Source organism: Phodopus roborovskii, unplaced genomic scaffold, assembly GCF_943737965.1.
Source record: "Phodopus roborovskii unplaced genomic scaffold, PHOROB, whole genome shotgun sequence".
NCBI lineage: Eukaryota > Metazoa > Chordata > Mammalia > Rodentia > Cricetidae > Phodopus > Phodopus roborovskii.
In genome coordinates, this window is record NW_026126639.1 from 5,363,949 (window position 1) to 5,383,800 (window position 19,852).

The 19,852-nt window shown below is 46.6% G+C and overlaps 1 protein-coding gene across 2 annotated transcripts; it reads left to right on the forward strand.

The window, feature by feature from the left end:
- The first annotated feature begins 309 nt into the window (after window positions 1–309).
- On the forward strand, window positions 310–18,642 carry Stk38l (serine/threonine kinase 38 like). Of its 2 annotated transcripts, none has more exons than XM_051173351.1 (13): window positions 310–458; window positions 1,602–1,653; window positions 9,427–9,549; window positions 10,198–10,281; window positions 10,844–10,967; window positions 11,501–11,655; window positions 11,997–12,102; window positions 12,310–12,371; window positions 13,785–13,902; window positions 14,238–14,361; window positions 15,527–15,622; window positions 17,461–17,552; window positions 17,661–18,642. In XM_051173351.1, the coding sequence occupies exons 1-13, from the start codon at window positions 325–327 to the stop codon at window positions 17,786–17,788; spliced, it is 1,398 nt and encodes a 465-aa protein (XP_051029308.1). In that variant the 5' UTR covers window positions 310–324; the 3' UTR covers window positions 17,789–18,642. The 2 variants fall into 2 exon arrangements, with proteins under 2 accessions (XP_051029308.1, XP_051029309.1); XM_051173352.1 differs by having other exon boundaries at window positions 379–458; window positions 1,606–1,653.
- The last annotated feature ends 1,210 nt before the right edge of the window (window positions 18,643–19,852 follow it).

Consider the following 19,852-nt stretch of genomic DNA (forward strand, 5'->3'; position numbering starts at 1 on the left):
AATTAACTCCTGCTTTTTCCGGCACAGAATTAATTTCCCTGGCTTTGGGACCTGAGCATCTTTTGGGGGTGGGGGTGGTTAGTGCTGGTGTTACAGGTGTGAGCCACATACCTGGCTTGTATCTGTTTATTATTAGTTTTGTATTATTTTAATTAAAAAACCTGGGTTGTTAACAAATAGGATTATTCTTAGTAGAATTTAAACATTTTTAAGAGTTTGATAAAAGAAACAGGACGTTGGGTTTTTTTGTTTTTGTTTTGTTTTTTTTTTTTTTGAAACTGCTGAAGATCTTGCTTTTAATGTGTCATTTCAGTTCCTGTTACTATGGCAATGACAGCGGGGGCAGCAACCACCTTTCCTATGAGCAACCATACCAGGGAGAGAGTGACAGTGGCCAAGCTCACACTGGAGAACTTTTACAGCAACCTGATTTTACAGCATGAAGAGAGAGAAGTCAGGTACAGCAGAGGCTAAACGTTTGCTCGCTTGCCTGTGACCGGATGGGAGCCCTGCCCTCTGTGGAGCTTCCTGCACCGGCCACACACCTGGTTGCTAGTTTTTCGCTCATTTCCTGGCTTTCCAGAGCCTTGTGCACACATGCTTGGAGCACAGATGTGTCCAGCTGTGGCATCATGGTGTGCCTTTGTGCTGTCCTTCAGAGAGATGGCTTTAGAAAGCGCTGACTAATGTATAGCGTTAGTGGCACCGTGTTGTGGCCGTGGGGATGGAGAGAAAGGATGGCCTCAGTGGAAGTTGGAGTGTGGTAAGGGACACAGATTCTGCATGAGAGGGAGGGGAGTGGCCGTGGGGGGACCAAAATGGACACACACATGCTTTGACTAGTGCCGTGGGAGCACTTCCCAGATGACAGGGACATTTGGCCAGGAAGAGCGTTGCTCACACGAGTTAAGAGGATGTGGAGGAGGCATTGAGCAGGACAAGCTAGGTCCTTTCGTAGCGGATATAAAGACTGGGTTAGTTGGTCCTCAAACCATGACCCCTTTTGGGTAGATTCAAGAGTATTGGTCTTCTGTTGTATAATACAAAGCTAATTAAGGATGAGTTGTCCAGAAATATGGTTAGGAAAAACACCAACTGTAGACATGAAATACTGTTCACTTAAGAGTGAGTAGCAAAAACATGCTCCACAGTTCTCGTCAACATCTGCAGCCCTGGCGGGAATACTTGGCTTAACTAACTTGTTAAAAAAAAAAAGAAAAAAGAAAAAGCCAGAGAGTCAAGCGTGTCCGTACCTAGAAAAGCAAAAGTTCCGATCAATGACTATTGTCCTAAATATATATGACTTTTCAGTTTTCAAAGAATTTTAATAAAATATATGTATCTGTCATTGGAGTCTCTCCTGAGTGGGGGAAGTTATTTTGTACTGGGAGATAAACAATAGAGCTTTGGTCAGTATGAAAATGCTAAGTCTGAGTATCTCAAGAAAGATTCCTGGCCACAGTGAATAGTTCAATCTTCGTCCAGTTTGAAAGATTTTCTTAGCATAACGTGCCCAGTGGTTGGCTTGGATAAGTAGCTGTAGTTGTTAAGTGGGAATAGGAACACATGTAGAAAGTCTAACTGTTTTTTCTTTGGAAAAGGCAGAAGAAATTAGAAGTGGCCATGGAAGAAGAAGGATTGGCGGACGAGGAGGTAATGTAAACATCTATGCCTAATGGTGTCTGTCAGCTGACTGTGTGGCTTGGCTGTGGTGGGTGTCTCCATCTGAATGTGGCTTCTTACCGTGTTGCTGTGTGGGTGTCTGAGGAGGAGATGGATGGCCTTTGCCCCCCAGAACATCATACGTGCTCAGGACCTGTGTGTGGGGGACAGGGGCAGGCTCTGGACTCCATCCTCCCTCCCCCTCCCTCCCTTCCTCCCCCCTCCCCCTTCCTTCTCTCCCTACCTCCCTCCTCTCTGTGTGTGCTCAAGCTCTGGAGCTGCCTATCCATTCCGTCTTCTCACATTTTTTTTTCTGAATATATATATTTTTTTAATGGATTACTCCCTAATCTAGGCCCCCTTGCGTCTCACTGATAACGTCTTGAAGTGATCTCTTCCTTCTGTCCCCAGTTTTTCTGTGCTCTGAAGACAGGTCTGGCTAACTGCCCTTCCTGCCTGTGATGTCTTTAATGAGATGTCATGCACTGCCCCCCCTGCATCCCCCACCCAGTCTCTGTGTTTGCTTGCTTGGTCCTGGGTTGGTTGGTGGTGCTGTTTGGGGAGGCTCAGGAGGTGTGGCCTTGCTGGAGGAAGTGTGTCGCTGGAGGCGGGCTTTGAGAGCTCTAAGACTGAGCATTTCAAGTTTGATCTCTGCTTCCTGCCTGTGCTTCGCCACCATGGGCTCTAACCCTCTGGAACCGTGAGCACAAACAGTCTGAGTTCCCTTGCTGGTGGTGTTTTATCGTAGTAGAAGAGTAGTTAATTTGATGCAGTGCAGGCTTCTTTATTAGGGGCCTGTTTCTCTCCAGCCTTCGCTCTTGGCACGCCATCCTGCCTTGACCAGCACTGAACTGTTGTGATTTCTCCCTGCTTTTCATGTGCTATTTCTGCCTCTTGAAGCACTTTCTCCTCCCCAATGTCTAACTTCCCTGGGAAATCCTCCCTAACCGTGCAGCTGCTTGTCCTACATTCTACACTGACACCGTTTCTGTCCTTGTGACACCCTGAAAACACCATCTTTCCAGAGACTAGAGAGCCTGCATCCCGTCTCACTCAGCATCACACCCCAGAGCCGGAACGAGTACTTTGGTAGTGGGTGAACAGTGGGTCTCCTTGCATTGAAGCAGGCAAGGAGGCCCACCGTGAATTGCAACTAGAGATTATTATATGCTTTGGCAGTAAGGGGGCTCACACATGCATGACAGCCTGCATACATTTAGGGGCTGCTAGTGCTTGCAAAGCCCTGGTTTGAGTCCCAAGTCCCCTCCCAACAGGTAAAAATTTGTGTAGATTATGGAATATAGCAGACTTTGAAAACACACCCCCTTGCCATACAGGGGATTAAAAAAGGTTTGGTGGAGAATGTAGCCGCTGACTTAAATCTTCACAAACTAGCACTGTGGACAGTAGTGATGTTGCATGCATTAAAGAGGGCAGGAGAGAAGGGAAAGCTAGCTTTAGGGCAGTTACTAAATTAAAAAAAAAAAAAAAAAAAAAAAAAAAAAAGTTTTTTTTCTGGCTGAGAATGAGTTACAGTGGTCAGGAAGGAGCTTGGAAGGAAAACACTGACCACCAAGTGATGGCTTGAAACCGAGCGAGCTAACGCACCCCACAGCTTCCCATGCTATGTGCCTGCCCTAGCTGGCATCTTATGGAAGGTAGGGGAGGTTAAAGGTACTTAGATAAAAGTGTAAGTGTCCTAAAACCCTGTTTTATCCTTTTAAATTAGCGAGAGGAGTAATTTAAGGCCTGCATCCTAGTCTATAGAGAAAGGTGGACACACCGTCTCTTAATTTTTCTCATCAGTAGTTTAACCTTCTTATAGCTCGTAATGAAAGTGCAGACAGAAATTTTTGTTTGTTTGTTTGTTTTCCAGACAGGGTTTCTCTGTGTAACCTGGAACTTGCTCTATAGACCAGGCTGGCCTTGAACTCAGAGATCCACCTGCCTCTGCTGGGATTAAAGGCAAATGCCACCACTGCCTGGCCAGTACAGAAATCTTAAACACAGGATCTTAATGATAAGTTTAGGGAGGGGTCACCAGAATAGAAGCCCCCCGCTGAGCACAGTGGAAACTGTACTTTGAAGGACAGTGTGCAGTCTATAGTAAGGCCCTGTCTCGGGGGGAGGGAGGAGAGGGAGGGGGAAGAGGAGGAGGAAGAAATAGTTTTGGGTTTTTGTTTGTTTTTTGGTAATATGTTTGTTCCTCACACTTTATGTTAGGCCTGCCATTTGTCAGACACCAGGAACTCAGGATCTGCCATGTCAGACGACAGATTTCAAAACAGTCGCTCCTCTATTAGCCTAGTGTGGCCATGTTCCTGTTGTACAAGATCTGGAAGTCTGGACTTCTGCCTAGTAATTTTAAAGCTGCTTTTAAAAATAATTGCCAAGCGATAGAGGTCTGGGAAGGCCTGTTTGTGTGGTCGTGGCGCCCCCTGGTGGGCACTAATGTTTTTCCTTAATTCTTGTTTATAGCGCAGAGAAAATGTCCAATCATTTTGCTTCTAGAAGTCAGCGGCTTGTAATATCTGTTTTTAAACATCCCACTTCGTTTCTGTAAAGATATTTTAAAATCCTTATGTGTTTATTGTGAGGCTCAGTGCTTATAAAACAAAACAAATTCTCACAATGTTGGAACTGTCATGGTAAGGAGTTAGAAGTTCTTGTTTCTTCAAAAAAAAAAACTTAAATTTTTCTTATGCACGTGTGCAGGTGTGGGGTGCATGTGAGGCCAGAGGACAGCTTGGGGTGCCAGTCCTCTTCAGGACTTTTTCCTCGTTGACCTAGAGCTCTCTAAGTAGGCTAGGCTGCTTGGCCAGCTGACTCAGAGATCCAGCTGCTTCCGCCTTCCCAATACTGCGATTATAAGTGTGTGCCACCACACCTGGCGTGTTTGCATAAATCGTGGGGACTGAGCTTGGGTCCTTGTGTCTGTGGGACCAAGTGAGCTACCTTCAAGTGTATTTTTCCAGTGAAAGTTAATACCCTTTTCTGTAACAGAAAATGGTCCGTGCAATGGCTCGTGAGTGAGCTGTGTGTGTGGCTGTGTCCAGCGGTAGCTCAGAACTATGAAACATCCTGACTGCTTTACAGACAGACGCCTGGGCACACTGCGGGTTGAGGATGTGGTCCATTTGAGAAGGAATGGCATTTCTAAACCCAGCACTGGGGGAGAGAGAGAGAGAGAGAGAGAGAGAGAGAGAGAGAGAGAGAGAGAGAGAGAGAGAGGAGAGAATTGCCAGCTACACAATGGGATTGTCTCAAAACACAGGGGAGGTTACATGCTAATTAAAAATGTCAGCAAAAATGGGTGTTTGTTTATTACTGGGAAAAGCAAAGTAAGTGGCTAAAGCCGCAGAAGAAGGGAGCCATGAGGGGCCATCCGCCCACAGGCCTTTGCTGAGGGAAAGTGTGGGTTAGCACAGGGATCACTTTTCAGTTCACTCTGAGCAGGTAGAGTGAGTCCTCAGCCACTGGACTGAGGGACGTGGCTGTCTTGGGGCCAGGGTTCTGTTGCGAATGAATTGGTACACATTGTGGCTCCCTGTTAGTTGCTGAGGGGCCGTGCTCTGGCAGGCGTGAGAACCTGCCCGATACTCCCCGATTGTGATTTTGGGTGTTGGAATTTTTGGCAGACTCTTGTCTGTAGACCATAAGCATAAGTCTTGTGAAACTGCAGTCAGGTCTTTTCTGCTCAGGTGAGAACCATCTTCCACAGTCATGTGTCCATTTACTCTGTGTAGGTAGATGCCAAAGCAGGCACTTTTTATTGCCGTGAGGGACACGGTACTCTACTGCCACCAAGTGGTCTCTGAAAGAGAGCTCTGGTTCCGGAGCTTAAAACCAGCCAAGTCTCAGAGCTGCGAGGTTTATATTATAGATTAACTACTAACCTCAGTTCTTAATCATGCATTGCATTTTTAAGTGAGCTGCATAAGCACAGCACCCCCAAACAAGAGTAGAAGCAGATATACCGTGTAACAAAAATAACTTTAAACTTGTATCAATATACCAAAATCCATGCCGATGCAAAAATATCTGAGATTAATAGTTGTCTTTTTTACCCTATTTTCCCCTAAGTTATAGCAAACATCCATAACCCACCAGATAACCAACATCTTGGGAATGTGGATATCTTGTTCTCTAGACTGCTTCTTTAAGGGTCCCTGAGAAAGCTGGGAAAGACCAGCTGTAATCTTCATTGATAATATTACTGCTCAAGATTCAGGAGATCTCCCCCGATCAAACCTGATCCATGTCAATCCCGAAGGAACTCACAGCCTCTCATTTCCTGTGGACGTACAAGCAAAACCTCTTCTCCAAAGCAATGCATTTTCTTTGAGTTCCGTCTTAAAGTTAAGACTTTCTTAAAATACCAAAGTTGGTTTATTTCAGCATCCTTTGAATCCCATGCCCCGAGCAGCTGACTTTACTTGTAGGCAATCAAAAAATTCAAGGCCAAGACAGCGACACACAGGATCCAGACTCGCTGTGTATTTCCCATCTTACGTGGCTTATAATTTTTTTTATATTCCTTTACTTCTCTCTTTAGAGACTTTATTATTTTTAAACTATTTCTTTCCATGGCTGTCTACACCCTTTTTCTTTTCTTATGCCTGTGAACATTGTCAAACACTCTGGAACCTGTTTAGAGGGGTTTTGTTTGTTTGTTTGTTTGTTTTGTCCGCCGCCTCTTTTACTGCGTATCTTTAATCTTTTTTTGACTACATGAGCCTTTAAACTGCTATGTAGCGACCTCCGCTGGCTTTAGCAGCTGGTTCTTCTTGAATCCATGAAAGCCAAGCCTAAAGCTGGAGGCCTGGTCAGAGGAGACTGAGAACTGCATCCAGCTCCCCTCCCCCCCCAGCTCTGGAATGCTATGGCTTTTTTTTTTTTTTAACTTTGCTTTTTTAACCCCCTTGCTTAATATACTGGCTGCTCAAGGGTTTGCTGTAAGGCTGAAACTCTTAAAGGAGCTGCTGCACCCTTTTTTTTTTTTTTTAAAAGCTTTCTCAGGTGCTGTGGAAATTGGAGCTTCATGTTGGTATACCAAAATGTAGTTGGTTATTTTTATTCTTTGATCTTTGGGGGCCTGCCACTCAGCTCCCACATACACGGAGACTTACTTATGAATGCTCTCCTTCTTGCTCCAGCTGGGTGTGTAGCTGGTGTGGCCTCTGGTGCCCTCTCTGTCTCCGTCTTTTGCTCGCTGCTCCTCTTTGCTCTTCTCTTCCTGTGTTCTCCTCTCTGCCTGCCAGCCCCGCCTATCCACTCTCTGCCAACCTCTTGACCGTTCACCCCTTTATTAGACCAATCAGGTGTTTCAGATGAGCAAAGCAACACAGCTTCACGGAGTTTAAAAAAAGAAAAAAAAAGCAACATAAAAGAATGCAACCCATCTTTGCATCACTAAACAAATGCTCCACAGCGTAAACAAACGTAACACGCCTTCAACTAATACTACACAGCATATAGGTGTGATTTTAGCTGCATTAAACGATCTAAAGGGTTAAAGTTTCCCAAATCCCAATATCAGTGCAGTCTGTTTTTTTAATAACATATGTAAAGCAGTATTTGCTATATCTTTATTTCCTTTATTACCTGGTTCCTATCCAAAGTTGCACACACACACACTTGTGCACACGCACGCATCCCACAAATCAAACTGCGGACTGGAGAGGCAGCTCAGCAATGAAAAGCGCTGGCTGTTCTTGCAGAGGGCCCAGATTCAACTCATAACACCTACATTGACAGCTCACAACCATTTGTAACTTGAGTTTCAGGGGATCTGGCGCCCTCTCCTGACCTGTGAACACTAGGTGCACAGACATACAGTCAGGCAAAGCGTCCTCATGCATAAAATAAAATGCATAGCTTCATTGAAGTGTGTGAACCAAGACATTTCTTGCTTCCCTCCTACCGTTGCTACACGTATTAGAATCGGGTGTTCATGAAGCTCAGACTTAATTAGACACCTAACACTCCACAGCAGATAAACAGGTGCAGGACAGGCACGGTGTGTTACGACTTGTGTCCCTGATCTCAGCCTATGAAAGGCTCATAGGAGCACTTGAGCATGAGTAGGAGCTGAACACCTTCGATGGATTTATTCTCCTCCGTGTGCCGCCTCTACTGGGAACTATCACTGTGCCGAGGACTTGACTTTCATTAGATGAGGAGTCAGTGAGGAGATTGATGTCCAGATGCAGCCTTTGGGTATTGCAAAATGTTGCTTATTAATAGTTCCTGTTTTGTTGTCTTTGCTGAATCTGAGTACTACTGTGATAGTATTGACTTGGATGGTTTTGTTTTGTTTGTTTGTTTGGTAGGCTGGTTGGTTTTCTTCTGCTTTTGAGACAGGTTCTGTATATAGCCTTGGCTGACCTGGAACTCACAGATACCCACCTGCCACTGCTGGGTGCTGGGATTGAAGGTGTGTTCCACCATTCCCAGCTACCTTGGGTATTTTAATGAGTTTGTAATTTCATGTAGTCAGAAACTTGTGTGAAGTTTCACGCAGTTTGCTGAAATTTATGCACGAATCTGTTTTACTCTGAAGTAAATCTCCATGGGAACACTGCTGCTGTGTGACTGTAGGTAGCTGTGACAGCGCCTTGGAAAGTAAAGGATCGGAGCAGATTTCCTGACAGAGTGAAAACAAGTGTCAGAGCAAGCAGAGCCTGGTGTTGGGTGCCTGTGACCCCAGCCCTCGGGAAGGGGGACAGGAGGGCTGCCATGAGTCCCAGGCAAGCCTAGGCCACTCGGGGACACCCTGTCTCAAAAATAAGTGGATACACGCATCCCAGAATATTCCTGGCATTTGGATTATCTAAGACTTATTTTTGTTAGTTAAGTTTCCATTCAAAAGGCATCAATTTACACATACAATAAACTGCTTAAGGTGGTGTAGTCCATGAAGCCTACTTTCTGTTTTTCTTTTCTTTTTTTTATTGTTATTTTTTTTCTTATTTTACATGTCAATTCTCATAAAGCCTACTTTCAAGGGTATAGACTTAATTGTTTTTGTTTGGTTTTTTTTTTTTTTTGTTTTTGTTTTTGTTTTTCGAGACAGGGTTTCTCTATATTGCTTTGAAGCCTGTCCTGGAACTGGCTCTGTACACCAGGCTGGACTTGAACTCACAGAGATCCACCTGCCTCTGTCTCCCCAGTGCTGGGACTAAAGGCGTGTGCCACCAACACCCGGCTCAGACTTGTTTTAAAAATGTTTTCTTAATACTGTTTTGTTCTTCCCTTGCTTAATAAATACTTGATGTTGGCAAGTATATTATAGACAAGCATATAATAATCAAGATACCAAACCTGTATCTATTCATTTATTTAAAATTACATGTGTGTGAGCAAGTGTGGATTTGTGCATGAGTGAGGAGGGCTGACTTACCTGGCATCCCCGGAGCTGAATGGATGCTGGGAGCTGAGCTTGTGTCCTCTGTCTACAAGTGCATCGCACGGTTTAGCTGCTGAGTGAGACTTTCCTCTCGTCACTATGCCTTTGTTTTTTATTGTTTTCCCAAGACAAACTTTCTCTGAGTAGCCTTGGCTGTCCTGGAACTCACTCTGTAGATCAGGCTAGCCTTGAACTCTCAGAGATCTGCCTGCCTCTTCCTCCCCAGTGCTGGAATTAAAGGCGTGTGCCACCACCACAGCCTGTCTTTGTTTTAATGTGTTACCATCTTTTAATATTATACATGCCTTTGAAACAGCCTTTTTAAAAATCATCTTTTTAAATTCTGTGTTTAATAGAAAAAGTTACGCCGATCACAACATGCTCGAAAAGAAACAGAGTTCTTGCGGCTCAAGAGGACCAGACTTGGCCTGGATGACTTTGAGTCCCTGAAGGTTATAGGGAGAGGAGCTTTCGGAGAGGTGAGCTACTTTGTTCTCATTGCCGCTATTGAAAGTAGACGCCCTACGGGGTTTAAACACGGTTCCTAGGCTCCGAGGTCAGGCCAGTTGGTAGCAGTGCTTGCTTAGAATTTGACTCAGCCTCATAGAAACCAGGTGTGATGGCACACCTCTATATATACTTCTAGCATTTGGGAGATGGAGTGGGGAGAATCAGAAGTTCAAAGTCATCCACAGCTACATAATAGCACGTTCATGGCCAGCCTGGGCTGCATGAGATCCCTGCTCCCCAGGTGCACATGTATGCGGGTGTGTGTGTGTGTATGTACACGAGTATGTGGGTGTGTGAGTGTATGTGGGGGTGTGCGCACATGTATGCATGTGCGCGTGTGTGTACATGTGTATGCAGGTGTTGGGTACATGGGAATGTGGGGGTGTGCTTGTATACAGGCGAGTGTGTACACACATGTGTATGCAGGGTGTGTGTGTGTGTGTGCATGTGTACACGTGTATTGTGTGGGTGTATTCAGGTGGTGTGTGTGTGTGTGTGTGTGTGTGTGTGTGTGTGTGTGGATGCAGATGTGCTTTCTTTGGTATTACTGTGGTGAATTCCGAGGTGCAGTAAAGGAAGCTGTTTCCAGGGTCCCAGCACTTACGTTTGCACTCTAGGTGCGGCTGGTCCAGAAGAAAGACACGGGGCACATCTATGCCATGAAGATCCTGAGGAAAGCGGACATGCTTGAAAAAGAGCAGGTGCGTCTCCCCACGTGTGCAGGGCCGAGGGCCTCTGTGAGAGGGCGCAGAGCAGTGTGGATGTTGAAAATTATAAAAAGAAGTCTCGCTTCCTAGAGAGTACACTTGTAGTCTGTTTTAGTGTTGTCAGTTGTTGAGTTCAGATTTCAATCGCTCCAACTTCGCAGCCTCTGTTAGTTTTGTCACGGACCTCAGAAGACATTACTCTCTCCAGGTTCTGTGCATGGGCAACGCGTTCAGTAGGTTTTAGTTTCTGCTGGTTGCTGTCTTGGCTGCCTTCCTTCAAAGTACCACACTCCCTGTCCTTGGCTACTGCAGGAAGAGCAGACACAGGCTCCCGTGAGCACCTCTGCGTCTCCTGTCACAGCAAACGAGAATCTGCTGACTGCAGGCTTAAGGAGAAAAGACAAGATAAACCGCTTCCTCGGTTCTGCGTGTTTAATGAGAGTATGGACGGCTGTGTCTCAGTACTTTCTAAAGCTATAGACTTCCGGCGTTGACTGTTAGGGATGGATAATTGGAAAAAACGGGTCGATTTTCTTTTCAAAACATATTCATCCAGGTGGCTCATATCCGAGCAGAAAGAGACATTTTGGTGGAAGCAGACGGTGCCTGGGTGGTGAAGATGTTCTACAGTTTTCAGGACAAGCGGAATCTCTATCTGATCATGGAATTTCTTCCTGGAGGTAAATTACAGCAGCAGGCAGACCTGAGCTCACGTGCAAATGTGATAAGTTCTTCTGCATGTGCAGTAATAATGCCAAGTAGTTTTACTACTGAATTTTATTGAGTTTTTTTTTTTTTTTTTAATACATAGCCATCATTTTTTCAGTATTTACTTCCAAAATAATGGAAGATGATTCGGCCACAAATCATGTAATTTTGAAGGACTGTTAGGATGACATTTTGTATGGTACCATTTTGTGTTCATTGCAGCCCACTGTAGAGTTAAGGGAAAAGAGCCTGTACCCAGAAAGACAGAATTCTGGTTTCTAGGTGTCCCTGTTCACCCTCTGTTCTGCCCCTGATAACTTCACATGCTCCCCAACAACAGCACTGCATGCACTTTGCGGTTGGTTTGGGGTGTTCTGGGCAAGTCTCACACCAGCAGAGATTAAAGCTGTTGACCCCTGTGGGGGATGTGAGAAATCAGGGCGGATGCAGGAGGAGAGGTGAGCTGCCTCCCCATCTGCAGTACCTTGGTCCTTTGCCTTGTCAGGGGACATGATGACGTTGCTGATGAAGAAGGACACCTTGACAGAAGAAGAGACACAGTTCTACATCTCAGAGACTGTCTTGGCCATCGACGCAATCCACCAGCTGGGCTTCATCCACCGGGACATCAAGCCGGACAACCTTTTACTGGATGCCAAGGCATGTGAGATGTGAGGAGCAGCAGCATCCTTAGGCGGTTCCTGCTGGTTCCCTGGCTGCACACAGCAGCCATGGCTTAGGATGTTTTGGGGCAGCTACGTTTTTTCATAGTCGGTACCCAAGTGACTGTTCTGGAATAACATCATGGGAAATGGCTTAAAAACAAAAGCTCCCTGGTTTCCATTTTTAAAAATCATCCTCAGACATGCGTAGTCTCACATTTTTAGCTGTGTGTGTTTTAAGGATTTTTATAATAATTGCACCAAAGGAGATTATATTAAGGATTTTTTGTTCTCAGGGGTAATGTAACTTGACTTCACTGGAATTTGTTGTTGTTTTAGGGACATGTAAAATTATCTGATTTTGGTTTGTGCACGGGGTTAAAGAAAGCGCACAGGACTGAGTTCTATAGAAACCTCTCGCACAACCCGCCGCCAAGCGACTTCTGTAAGTTTGCATTTTTCCCTTTGGTTGAAGTTCCGTGGCTTGAAACTTTAGTTCTGTGAGGAATTGAGCTCCCTCCTCCCCCCTGTCCCCGTCTCCCCCCCCTCCCCGTCCCCCTCCCCCTGAGCTGCCCGAGCTTTCCACGTAGGTGTGCAGTTTTATGTTTTGTTGGTTTCCCCTCTGATTGCCGTGGCGTCCTGTTGGAATCAGCGTTTCAGAACATGAACTCCAAGCGGAAAGCAGAGACGTGGAAGAAAAACAGGAGGCAGCTGGTGAGTTCTGAAGACGCTGTCCCACGCTGGCCCCACGCTGGCCCCACGCTGTCCCACCCTGTCCCCCACTGGCCCCACGCTGGCCCACGCTGGCCCCGCCTGGGCACTGGGAAGGTGCCCTCCTTAGTAGCTCTACCTCAGCAGGTGGACAGGGACGGGCCCTCCTTGGCTCACCTGTGCTTGACCCGAGGACTTAGGGTCAGCAAAGGTCGACTGAGACAGTGACCCCAGAGTTCATTTTCTGCAGCCAGTGAAGACTAAAGATGGACGCTTGTGGGTGTGAACCGAGCAGCAGCGTGTTGTGAAGGAGGGTGGAGTGGCGTGCGGGTTCCTGAGGGAAAAGGCTGTTGAGGGATGTCAGGGTTGTGGCACACACCAGTTGCTGAGGTGGCCCGTTCTCTGGGCTGTCATGGGCTGAGCCTGTGGAGGACCACACGGCCTCTTCTCCCTGGCCCACCAGGAGCTGGTCATGGGTTCTTCACATGCTGCCCACCCATGTAGTTGGGGTTGAAACCTCTCTCTGTCTCTAACTCCAGCTTCATTAGTTATTGCCAGTCACTGCCGGGCACTTGACCAGCCTGCTGCCCTCCACTTCCAGGGATTACACGAAGGTGTTTGTTCCCACAGCCACAGAAAAGAAAGGCAGTTATGCTTGGTGAAGTGTCTGCGGGGTGGGGCCTGAGACAGGCGTGGTTTTCTTGGAGCTGTCTCCACCTAAACTGTAAGTTAGAAACAAGCAGAAAGGAGAGCAGTAAAGCCCAGCTAACATTCCCGGAGGAGAGGTCTCCTGGGGCCGCCACCACCAACACCAGCCTTTCTTTCAGATCCTAAGTCTCTTTACCAGGCCCTTGGCTATCGCATAACCAGCTGCAAGCTCTGGTTCTCTCTAGTGTCTCTGATTTGGCTGTTTGCACTTGGGTGGCTTCTGCAATAGCGCCCCCGTTGAGAGCTGCTGACTGAGAATGATTTTGTAGGATTTGATGTGGATTGAGGAGGAAGGTGCACAGAGCTCCTGACATAAGGCGCCAGAGTTAAGTTCTGAGGAGGGCAGCCTGCAGAGCGTGCCTTCTTGTTTCAGCCTCACATCAAGCTGTAGGTTCTCCTACCTGGATCTCTGGTGAGGAGATAGGCCGACGCTCAGAGAGCAGCTCACACGAGTAGTGAGCAGCAGTCAGGCCCGCTGGATGCAGCCTTTTCCTCTTGCAGTGGGCGAAGGGCCTCTCCTCGGCCCAGCATCCTGTGTCCTATGCGCAGTGCCTGGCTCCGCACACGTCACTCAGTCTTACGTGTAACACACAGCGTCACCAGCAAGGGAGAGCTTGTCCTGTGTCCAGCGTTCCCTCCTGTCCTAATCCACACTCAGATTTTGTTTAAGAGGTCGGAGTGCCAGTTTGACAGGCTGCTCCTTTGTAGGCATACTCCACAGTCGGAACGCCAGACTACATTGCTCCGGAAGTCTTCATGCAGACCGGCTACAACAAGCTGTGTGACTGGTGGTCCTTGGGAGTGATCATGTATGAAATGCTAATAGGTGGGTCCTGTTTACATGGATGATACATACCCCTGTCGGGGCCATTGTTAGAACACACTACAGCTGTTAACAGACAAAAATAGCAGAGCTTTGGAATCTATTCTCCCATTCTTCAGTGCTACTGATAAATAAACTGCCCAGGGACCCTGTGACTGCCTTTATCAAATTGCAAATGCAGGGTTCGGATAAGAGGAAGCAGGGCCCTAACCCCCATGGACTTCACTAGTAATTTTATAGTAAACCAGTTCCCATAGTAAGCTGGGGCTTCAGAACTGTGGTTCTTTGGTCCCTTGTGGCATGGACTTGTAGATAATTTCTGTTTCCCTGACACCCAGGCTTCCCACCTTTCTGCTCCGAGACACCTCAGGAGACATACAGAAAAGTTATGAGCTGGAAGGAGACGCTGGTGTTTCCTCCAGAAGTGCCGGTCTCTGAGAGAGCCAAGGACTTGATTCTCAGGTTAGTGAGACAGGAGCTGGTGTCTGCAGGGAGAATGCTGCAGATCTTGTCAGTTTTAAAAAAGGATTTGCAAAATTCAAACTTAAAAAAAAAAAGATTTTATTTATTTTTATGTGTAGGTGTGTGTGTGTACCACTTGCTCGTGGAAGCTAGAAGAACCCTTGGAACTCTACTTACAGGCAGTTGTGAGCCTCCTAGTGTGGGTGCTAGGGATTGAACTCAGGTCCTCTGCAAAAGCAGCAAGTACTTTTAACTACCGATTTCTCCTTCCCTACAAAATGCAAATGCTTTAAAAGAAGTTTGTGGGAAAATGGGGTTGAGACGAGAGAAGAGGTCTTATTGGACATACTGGTGCGATTAGCAAAGTGTCAGGTCTGTTAGACTTCAGGGACTCTGTGTGTCAGAGACAAAAGGAGGGTGTATATATTAGAAGCAGAAGCCCCTGCCGTGAGTCTCAGGCATCCAAGCAGAGGACGGCGGGAGGAGGTGGCTCAGTACTTCTGTGAGGGGAGGAAAAGTTATCATAACGAGCCTTTTTCCGTCCCTCTGGCCAGCTCCCAAATAATGACGGAGAGACTCCTCGTTAATGAAAGCTCAGCCTGTAGCTTAGGCTTGTTCCTAACCAGTCCTCATAACTGAAATTGACCCATTTTTATTCATCTGTGTTCTGTCCTGTGGTGTTACCTCTCTTCCTTTGACCAGCAATTTTATTTCTAGGAAGTTAATAGGTCATATCACCATGTAGTAGCAAAGAGTTAGGCGTGTTTCTTGTGTTGTTTTAGTTGTGAAAAACTGGAACTTACCTAAGTCTTCAGCAGCAGCGATGGATGTAACACTCCGATGTCTCCACACACGGGTCTCAAAAAATTACCTTCACAGGAAATACTGAACAGCATTGGGGAGTTTTCTTAGTATATTAAGTGAAAAAAGTCTTAAACTGGTCACTACCAGGCGAGCAGCGCTAGCATATTATTATTACAGGGGATGAAAAGAAGTCACTGCGGTGTCTGGGGATCCGAGTACTAGGGCTGTGGGTGATTTGTACTTCCCCGTGCTTCCCCGATGAACTCAATAACTAAATTCAGACGCTTTCTAAAAACACTCGAAGAGATACGTTAGAGCGCTGTAAGTGAAAATGTGGCTGATAATTGGTTTCCCTTTCTAGATTTTGTACTGACTCTGACAACAGAATTGGGAATGGTGGTGTGGAAGAGATCAAAGGTCAACCCTTCTTTGAGGGTGTGGACTGGGGGCACATAAGGTACGTCCTGAGGCCGGGCTCCTGGATCGGTGGTTAGTGCACCTCTGAGTCTTGTAGACCGGAAGTTCTCAACCTGTGGGTCACGGCCCGTTTGCGGGGTTGAACAACCTTTTCACAGGGGTCGCCTAAGGCCATGGGCAAACACGTTCATAACAGCAGCAAAATTTACCATTTTGAAGTCGCAATGAAAATAGTTTTATGGCTGGGCACACAGCATGAGGAAGCGTAGGTATTAAAGGGTCACAGCGATAGGAAGGCTGGAGCCTGGCTGCCTAAGCTCACGTGCTAGTTAGGGACAGGAGAGGCTGGGTCACAGAGGCCAAGGTTGTGGCTCTTTCCACTCTGTTGAGTCTTAACTCGGCTTCCCGAATCATCATGCCTGGGTGTAGAAAGTCTAGATAGGACACCATGGACAAGATGTTGTTAAGAGCTTACCTCAGGGTGAGATGAGAAATGTATGGTATATACTCTTGAAAGTCCTGGGCACGCAGTGCCTCTAGGGAAGGCACATACTTAATTACTTAATTTAACACTTAATTAAATACTTAATTACATAACTTAAGTAAGTAACCCTTAAGTTAAGAATAATTATTGTATGGACATGGACAGTGTGTGCTTTTTCATAACGTGGTAGGCTTAGCACCTCATAGATCCTTTAAAAATTTGTTGAAAAAAGTAAATAAAAGCTGATAAGGGGCCTTGGGGTGATTTAGCAGCAAAAGCTTGAACATCTGGGTTCAACCTGCAGTCCGCATGGTAGGAGGAGATATGACCTCTACAGTTGTGTGTGTGTGTGTGTGTGTGTGTGTGTGTGTGTGTGTGTGTATGTGTATAACCTAAGTTTTAAATATAATTTAAAATTTTTAAGTGGTAGAGCCAAATGTTGATGATGCACGCCTTTAGTCCCAACACTTAGGAGGCAGAGGCAGGCAGATCTCTGTGAGTTCAAGACCAACCTGGTATACAGAGCGAGTTCCAGGACAGGCTCCAAAGCTACAGAGAAACCCTGCCTCGAAAAACAAAACAACAACAACAAAAAAAAAAAATGTTTAAAATGATAGTTTCTTTTAACTGTTTCCATAGTTAAATGTATTTACTATAATGAGGCATTTTTTGTGGAGGTGTTTTTTTAAACTAACCTCTCTGATTCTCTTAAATTTTGTATGACTGACAAGTTTGTCCCTCCCTCTTTTGCAGATAGACGTCTGTGTTCACTAACCCTCACTAGAACTGTAGCCCTGACTCACTTAGGTCGATCTCATTGTCTCCCACACACTCACTCACTATCACCATAAATCTCCGTACGGTGCCTTCTCTGAGCCAGGCTGCTGACACACACCCTTAGTCCTGGCACTCGGGAGGCAGGTAGATCGCTGGGTTCAAGGCCAGCCTGGTCTACAGAGCGAGTTCCAGGACAGCCAAGGCTACACAGTGGAACCCTGTCTCAAAAAACTGATAACGATGACAACATCAACCAAAAAAAAAAAAACAAAAAACAAAAAAACACCAAAATTCCTTCTCTCCTAATTTTCCTTTCATTGGGTCTTGTTTGTTCACCTAAAAAGAGAAAGTCCTTATCTCAGTGGCAGAGTATTTGCCCAGCTGTTGTTCAGCCTGCAATCCTGTGGGGGGACGGAGCATGGGAAAGTCTTCATGCAAACGGGTACAGCTTTCAAGTAAATGAAAACACTATAGTGGAAAATCACTCAGCCATCTTGGCACCCTCTTAGCTGTGTTCAGGTGCATAGCAGGCCTCTCCTGTCCCCTGCAGTGGTGGGCAGGGCTTTCAAGAATGGCTTGGTGGACAGTGAAGAGTTAAGGAAACTTACCTTTTCCAGGGAAAGGCCGGCAGCCATCCCTATAGAAATCAAGAGCATTGATGACACCTCAAACTTTGATGACTTCCCTGAGTCTGACATCTTACAGCCAGGTAAGATGGGTCCACAGCAGAGCCCACATGCCAGTCACCTGCGAGGTGACAGACATAAGTGCTAGCCAGGTCCCTCTGCCCTTCGTTAACTCTTCTCTCTCTCTCTAGCGCCGAACACCACAGAGCCCGGCTACAAATCCAAAGACTGGGTTTTCCTCAATTACACCTATAAAAGGTTTGAAGGGCTGACGCAGCGCGGCTCCATCCCCACATACATGAAAGCTGGGAAGTTATGAGTGGCGGTCACAGTCACCCACCGCCAAAACTCAGGTAGCGGCATCTCCAGGCTGGACATTCCCGAGGACGCTGGCGCTCCCCCGCCGGAGGGACTTCCACAGGGTCGGATTCTGAGAATACTACGGGGAATGTTCGGCTTTCCTTCCTTTTTTTTTTTTTTTTTTTTTAAATATTTTATTATTTGCATTAACTTTATCATACAAAGGTACTGGACGTCCCCTCCTATCTGCACGGTCTGCGCGCATGCTGAGGCCCATCCTGCACACGTGCGGAGCTGCCAACCGCAACACTAATCCAGCCAGAGCTGCATAGCACCGACCGCGCCGTGGCAGCCCACGGTCCTCACCCTTGGGGTCCCTGCTTCGCTGCACAGCTCGTGGGTCTTGAATCAGTAAAAAAAAAAAAAAAAAAAAAAAAAAAAAAAAAGCCATGTGTAGCCGCTGTTAGAACCCTCGCCCTGTCGGTTTGGACACTGTAGGCTCTACGTGAAGACAGTCTCTGTGACAGTCCTGAGGAGCTGACTTCAGCGTTACGAATTTCCCGTAAGAGAGGGGAGGTGGGCTTCTGCTTCTGCCAGGGTGAGGACATGTCTCGCCTTCTTCACTCCAGCATCTTCCAAGGCTGACTTCGCTGAGAAGTAGGGACGGCTGCTTTTTTAGACACACAGAGAGGTGTACCACTGTGTTTGAGCAAATGTCACTTATTTTTCTTGTGACACAAGGACTCCTTTTATAGTAAGAGGACAGGCATTATTTTAACTGGGTGATGGTGAGTTGCGTTTCAGAAATGGCCATGAAAGCTGCTTGTAGAGCCTAGTGTATTTTTATTAAACTATTTTTTTTTAAATGTCGAACTTCTGATCATGGAGGACAGCGTGTGATTGATTCCCTCTGACTTTCTGCGAACTTGGTATGTGTCGCTGCTGGTAGGTAGCGTTGTGTTGTCGTCCGCTAAACCAAAGACCCAGAACATGGCAGGGAGTGGAATTCCGCTTTCCAGAGGGTGCTGCACCCCGCATGCACGACAGACCTCTGAAGAGGCCAGCCCTGTTCATGGTTGGCTCATCACTGTGTCAAAGCCCCCCTCCTGCCCCCCAGTGGAGTAAAAGGAAGCTGACGGCAGGAACCGGCAGGAACCGTCAGCATCTGATTCTGGGGCAGGAACCGTCAGCGTCTGATTCCCTGAGTGGTTCCCTGATGGTTACATCTTTTCTTGCTCAAAGTTTTAATTCTAAAACAACTTTCATCTCCTAAGTCGTAGTTGAGAAGTAACTTCTCAGAAAATGGTGAATATTTATCATCAGTGATGGAGGATGGAATGAGGATTTATTGGGGGGGGGGAATAAATGTCTCTCCTGAGGAGACTGCAGATTTCCTGAAGCTTTTTTGTTTTAACATTGCTGCTGGACAGCCCCTCTTTCATCGAGGCCTTGGGCTCTTGAAGTATGTTGGTGAATCGCTGGGTCTGGGGAATACCAACCACCTGTCAGCCTCCTGGCTCAACCGTAGCCTGTGACTGAGAGTTGGAGCAAGCATCTCACTGATGACTTTAATGAGCTGCCTTAATTTATACGGGGTGTGTGAGCTTCTCCAGCTCACCTGTTTCAATGCAGCAGGGCGCCCCCCCCACACACACCCCGCTGTGGAATGGGACTTTACTAGAGTGGGGTGACCAGGTTCAGGGTCAGTGTGGAGGTCTTGCTGCATTCTCTAGCTCGGGTACAGTGTCTACCTAACGGATGACCGCGTTGCCAAGCTCAGGTGAGCAGCGTAGATTGAGAGAAGTGTAAAGAAGCATTCCCCAGTTCATACCTCGCGGTGTAACCTCCCTGCTGTAATCGGGAGGAGGCGCTGAGGCGCAGGCTTCCTGGTAGTGGAGGGTGTTTGGGAAGTTTGCTTTGCTGGATTTAACACAAGATTCCGTAGTAACTAAAGACTGTGCCTTGCCTGCCCCTCGGAAGCTAAAAATATGAGTCGTGGTGCAAATTAAGCAAATAATTTGCAAAGATTCCACGAGACTCACTTTTTCCCATTATATATCCCCCGTATCTTGGGGGGGGATTG